General features: G+C 47.9%; 1 protein-coding gene across 1 annotated transcript in view; it reads right to left on the bottom strand.

The window, feature by feature from the left end:
- Positions 1-1,343: 1,343 nt before the first annotated feature.
- Positions 1,344-6,450, bottom strand: part of NUP54 (nucleoporin 54) — a 31,257-nt gene continuing 26,150 nt past the window's right edge. The window contains exons 11-12 of the mRNA XM_063310642.1: positions 3,127-3,237; positions 1,344-2,004 (exon numbers count right to left, since the gene is read on the bottom strand). Of these exons, the coding sequence (XP_063166712.1) occupies positions 1,876-2,004; positions 3,127-3,237 (240 nt within the window). The 3' untranslated portion in view covers positions 1,344-1,875. The remainder of the gene's footprint in view (positions 2,005-3,126; positions 3,238-6,450) is intronic.

Genomic DNA, 6,450 nt, shown 5'->3' with positions numbered 1-6,450 from the left:
GTTACAACTTTAATGGGTCTAATAAAAAAAGGTTATCATTGCCAAGTTTGGGTAATTAATACATTAGCAAAAAAAGTTTTAAAATTAACTCTTATACATTCATATCTGATCCAAAACCAAGTGTCTTTTTCAAGACTATTTTATTTATATGTAGATTTGTCTGAGAGTCCCTGATTTTTTTCAAAACCACTATACAGAGGCATTAACATAGAAGAGTAATAGAAACTGGGTTCTAATCAGAACTGCTAATCTAAATTTAAAAAATATAGAGTTTTTTCATTCCAGTCTTAAGTGTGAGTTCCAATCCTCAATATCCATTAACTTAGTCTTCTTTCTCCTTAGTCTCCTTTTGGACCTCATATTTTTAAAAGGCTATGAAATTAAAGGAGGAGACCAACTAATCTCTCATCACCCATTTATCTTCTTCCAGTAGGCATCTTTGATGTTGTTTACTGCTGTTGATCAAAATCCTTTTGGCAAATTGGTAACATCAGAAAATCCTCCTACAAATGTGCTGGCAGGCAGATGTCACTTTGGAGAACACCACAGCAATGCTGGGCTGGTTTTGCTGTAAGTGTTTGCAAGACTAGCATGGGAAAAAAAGCACAGAATTCATTCTACTGTAGCTATCTAAGTAGAGGGTTCTTGTAACTGCCCTAAAATTGCACCATCTCCTGACCACTCTTTGTATTCTCAGCAATCACCACTGGAAAACTTGAGAGCAGCTACAGGCCAAGTGATTGGTCTCACCACTTGTGTTTGGCTGCACACAGAGGGGTGACCTTTTCTGCATTCTGGAGTAACGCTAAGAAGCGTCAGTGCAGGTCAACTCACTTGTAAGCACGGATGAACAGAGAGCCCACCCTTACTATTCTGGTGCAATTAACAACAACCAATAGAAAAACACTAAAACACAGAGCTGCTGTTTCACCATGCCAAGAAATCTGAATGAAGGACAGCACGCTGATGTGTGCAGTACGCTCTCTAGTAAAGCGATGCTCTTTTTGAAAACTTCTCTCAGGCAGTTATTGCAAGGATTTCATTTCTGTCTTCCCTTTAGGAAACACAGCCCCCGAGGCCACAATTCCTCCACTGTGCCTCGCGTTACAAGAGGGGCGTTAAAGCAACAGGCAGCGCTTCAAATGCAGGCTTCTCTCTTGTTGTATCACTTGGTACTATAGGGGGTGGGTGCGTGGGTGGGCAGGGATGCTGGTAGCTCTGAATCTCAGAGGCTATTCAGGCCAATAGTTTAAATGCTGATTAGGGAGGATTAAGGCTCCTAGACACAGTGTGCATCTGCAGATATCTTCAAAGTGATCCATTACAAAGAGCATACAGCTGGATAACAGAAATAAAGCACTGATTTTATTACTTCTTAGAAGAGTAATATTGTAAATCCTGATGCAATCAAATGATATAAAATTATACATGTTTGGTCGTGATTGTTAAGAAAAGGGAAAAACACCTTTCACCCGTGCATTTCTTTCCACAGCCTGCCCCCAAACATTGGACAGATGTGTTTCTCCTTTAATGCGCATGATTCACAAGGTACACCAAACCAGTTGTTTTGTGGGTTTCTGATATAGAGAGGACATGTTATTTCCTACCGATAATTTAACATTGGAAGTGTTGTTCAGAAAAACAAAAAAAACAAAACAAGACATAGTTGACATAACAGAAATTCAGGATTAGATCACAGAGCAGTATTTAAAGTATCTTTGCACCTTAAAATCAAGTGCAGCTTTCTAAACCTTCAGTGTTGAATGCCAAGTGCCTGGCACTCGGGTTATGGTCCAAAGAACCACCCAGTGAATTTCAGTCAAGGAAAGCAACATGTTTTGTGTGCCCATACAGTCAATGGGAAGGGCCAATCAATCAACTGAAGACACCCCCTCTAACCGGGATGCTCTCATTTAAGCCATGTTCTATCAGCTTTATGTCTTCCAGGTCATCTTTTATAATACTGATCAGGTGGCTTAGTCCTTCTTGCTGCTGCTTCAAATGCTACAAGAAAAAAAGAGAAATCTCATGGGGTTGCTTCTTTTGAGCACTTTGTCCAGCTTTTGAACATTAGCACCAGGAGTTTTATAAGTATGCTGAGAAATCACAAACTTCACCCTTCTCCTTGTAATCTCAAATGGGTATGATAAAGGAAAGATAAACATGTAATCAGAAGAAAGGCATGTGCTAAAAGAAACTTATATATTATATTCCTGGAAGGTTAATAGGGTCATAGTGAAGCCTGTAGCTTTTAGCTCTGATTATAAGCTAAAATTATTTCAAAGCAAGTATTTCATGTTATATTTCACAACAGTTCCAAACTGAAATTTCTTGATCCAAAGAAGTTTCTGTAATTAGTTAGCATACACATCACACAACAAGAAAATCAACATACCGTCATTTGTGTTTATGTTAAGAAAATAAAATTTCTAGCATTCATGGCTCTGAATACAACTCATGCCAGCAAGGTTTGGTTGCAAGATCTTACCTGGTGACAGTATGCTAAAGGTATCCTACCACAGATTTTGCTTCTCAGCTTCCCTAATCCACTTTATCTAAAATCAAAGTACTTTTCCCTCCTTCATCATCCCTTACAATGCTGGAAACAAAAAATATAAGGACCTTTTCTGTTTTTTTTTTTTTTTTGATGCAAGAATCTAACTCTTGTGCTATTATATTTTATTATATTATATTTTATATTTTAAATCAGTCATTCCCAACATAGATAGCTGGCAGATATGTGTACGTCAATTCCCAGTATTCTCCACAAGCACAGACATTCCTGAGAATTCTAGGAGTTGAGGTCTATATAGCTGGAGAATGCCAAAGATGCAGAAGGCTGCTTGAGCCCAATACTCAAATGCTTAAGTCATTAAAAGCACAATATAGCTATTCCAAGAAGGGATCTCAAGCTACTCCTTGAGTAACTCTGCCATTGTTCATTAGAACTCATAGTAGATTTTGTCTGTCTCTGATGTTTACAGAGGGTTGCAGTTTAGTATTTTTTTTATTAATGACAGAGAATCTAAAGAATTTCACGTAAGACCATGAGCTACTTGATTCAAGCAGAGATTTCAACCCTACTTTTATCAATTTGGTTCACAATAAACCACAGTTACCACACACCTGTTTGATTTCCCGTAAGAGGTCTGCATCAATATAGTATCTCTCTTCAGATCTGACAGCTCCAAAGTGATTCTGCATTCTGATCTGCGACATCAGCTCATTCAGCCGACCCTGGAAGAGAAAGTTACAAAATTCAAATCTAGTTTAGGCATTCATTAATTCAGGTAGAAGGGTGAGCTGTGTTACTTCAGTTTCATTTTCCTACCTACAAAAAACCCCCCTTTCTGGGTATTAAATTAGTGCATCAGATGGAAAGGTTCAGTTTCTGCTGAGGTATCAGTGTTCTACCTGAAGGGAAACTGGGATCTTTTTTGCTGTTGTTTTGCATAGAAAAGCATTCAAAAGTGTGATGTCATGACCCCGTTGCAAGGCATAAAGAGCCTCACAACGTGGATCATGATCATTAAGAAAGAGAGGAAGCAGATAGTCAAATCAACGCTTCAACCAAGCACCCAAAGCACCCACACCCATGGACTCATATGCAGATGAATAGAAGGACTTCAGATAAGCAGCGATAACCCGCACCTGGTGCCCTGGAAGACACACCTGAACCAAGAGGACAAGGACAGCAAACGGGAAAACACCCACACAGCCATCAAGAAACCCATCAAGGGGAATGGGGACAATGGAGGGTGGAGAAGCACGGGACCCCGCAAGAGGGGTATAAAACAGGACACCTCACCACCGCACCCCCATTCCCGTTTTTCTCTCTGTCAGTACCATTTCAATAAACCGGAAATCCTTAATCCCTATTAAGTGAGTCCGTGTCTTATTCGGAACGAGGCTGGCCTTGACAAAAAAATGGGAATCGACAAAATTTTTTTACCTAGCACCCATCCAACCAGCTTGTGAGGGACCCAGCTAGGCATGAAAACCCACGGAGCGTGGCAACGCAACCACTCGGCACCCGGCGGCGAAGCCCCTCTCCCTTCGGGCGGGATGTGCCTGAGGTCCCGGCGGCACAACGCCCAGGTAAGCCCGGGATCCAGCTCGGGGGAAGAGGAGTGGGAGGGAAGCACCCAGGCGTCCCGTGGCCCGCGGGCCACCGCGGACGAGATGGGGGGACCCTCTCTAGGTTCGCCCAAGACCCCGGAGGGACCGAGGGACGGACTGTCATCCACGACGACCAGAGGCGAGAGCGAGCGGAGAGCCGAGCGCACCGGCGGGAGTTCGCGGACGGCAGCAAGGCTAGACGCGCTGGAGGAAGGATTGCAGGCGATACGGCTACTACTCCAGCAGCTGACGGCGGCGCAGGAACCCCGCGGCGGCAACGGCGTGGAGGGCACTGGAGCTCCGGAGGCGCACCCGGCGGACAGGCGGAGGAACGGCCCAGCGGACGGTGGCAACCACGGCGGGGCCCGTCTCCAGGAGCCCACCCGACGACTGGAGGCGCACCCGGACGAGAGACAGAGTGACGACCCCGCAGGCGGCGGCGACCACAGCGGAGCCCGGTTCCGGAAGCCCACCAGATGGACAACATCCCACCCCCCCACCCTGTCGAGGAGACAACCTGTGGACGAGGAGACCCGGCGAGAGAGGGCACCAACACTGCCAGACGCCTGGAGACGAATCGACCCGCACCAGCCCCCGCAGAACACGCTGCACGGCCCAGATGTGACCTGGAGCCAGACCAGAACGGCAGCCAAGGACTTTGGCATAAAGTTTGACGGGGACCCCTCGAAACTCTCCTTCTTCTTAACGAACACTAGGTACTACCTGGAAGAGTGGGGCCCCTGCTTCCGGACTGAAAGGGGCAAAGTTAATGCCCTGGCCATAAAACTAAAAGGACGGGCCGCTGATTGGTATGTCCAACTGTGCCAATCAGGTGCCCGGGCGCTGCAGGACAGCACAGAGTTCCTTCGGGTGATGGAACTACACTTCAGGGATCCCCTGGAGCAAGAAAGAGCAAAACGGACTTTGAAAATGCTCCAGCAAGGACAGCGCCCCATGGCAGAGTATGCCATGGAGTTCTAAGCCCTGGCCGGAAAAGTAGAAGTCTGGTCTCAATCAACCCTGATTGAGAAATTTAAAGAAGGACTCAACCTGAACGTGCTCAGGTGGGCACTCTGTCGCAACAACCCCAACTCCCTGACCGAGTGGATCCGGCTGGCGGGGGAAGCAGAGGACGCCCACAACACTTTCCTCCAAGCCAAGAGGGAAGCACAGCAGGCGGAGGCGGCGAGACCTTCACGGACAGCTGCAAGGCCGGGGAAGGCAAGATCCCAACCGTGGAAAGAGGAATGGGACCGTCAATTCGCAAAGGGGCAGTGCTTCACGTGCGGCAAGGATGACCATAAGGCGACAGCCTGCCCCAAACAGACACCCAGAGAGAACACGCGGAGGGCACCAGCCGCACCAACCCCAGCGCCAAGAAAGCGACCAGCAGCGAGGGGGGAGTATCGAGCCAGACAGTTCCCCTACAGCTCAGAGGAGGAGGGAAGCAATCCTGACAAGCCAACGGGAAACGCCAGCCACCTGGCCTAATGGGCGCCAAAGGACAGGTGGAAAAGAGCAACAGGCGCACCGACAGAGGGGTGAGTGAAGAATGCCCCACCCTCTATGTCCGTGTCACCCTCACCCATGGGGAAAAGACTGAAAAGGTCTGGGCACTGATTGATTCAGGCTGCTCAAAAAGCTTAATGCACCCGGACCTGGTAGCCGCACTGAACCTCCGCTGCTATCCACTTCAGCACCATTTGGTGTTTACTCAGCTTGATGGATCAGCAGCGAGAGGGGGCCCGGTCACCCAATACACCGGCGAAACCGCGCTACGGCTCGGCAGCCATGAGGAAAAATTGGCTTTCATCGTGGCACCGGTGGGGCAACCCCTACTGATACTAGGGATCCCGTGGCTTGTGCAGCATAACCCAGTCATCAACTGGAAAACCAGAGAGATCAAGTTTGCTGACGGGCGCTACCAAGCACCCACAGGGGACAGGGTCCCCCGGGCAGCAATGGGAAGGGCAACGACTACCTCGGAGCACAGAGGGACGGCGTCGCCAGACGGCCTGCCACCAAACTACGCGGACTTTGCAGACGTCTTCTGCGAGAAGGAAGCGGACAGACTCCCCCCTCAGAGAAAAACAGACTGCTCCATCGAACTGGTCCCGGGGGTGCCCCTACCCAAACCCAAAATATACGCCATGACCCCGAGGGAGCTGGCAGCGTTAAGGGACTTTATAGATAAGAACTTGGCGAGGGGTTTTATCGAGCCTGCAAACTCCCCCGTAGGAGCGCCGGTCCTCTTTCGCGAAAAAAAGGACGGGTCACTGCGGCTCTGCACAGATTACCGGGGTCTGAACGCAGCATCTGTATCCAATAAAA

Source organism: Candoia aspera, chromosome 8 (genome assembly GCF_035149785.1).
Source record: "Candoia aspera isolate rCanAsp1 chromosome 8, rCanAsp1.hap2, whole genome shotgun sequence".
NCBI classification, from domain to species: Eukaryota; Metazoa; Chordata; class Lepidosauria; order Squamata; family Boidae; genus Candoia; species Candoia aspera.
The sequence above is the reverse complement of the archived record's forward strand: the minus strand, read 5'-3'. Positions and strand labels throughout refer to the sequence as shown.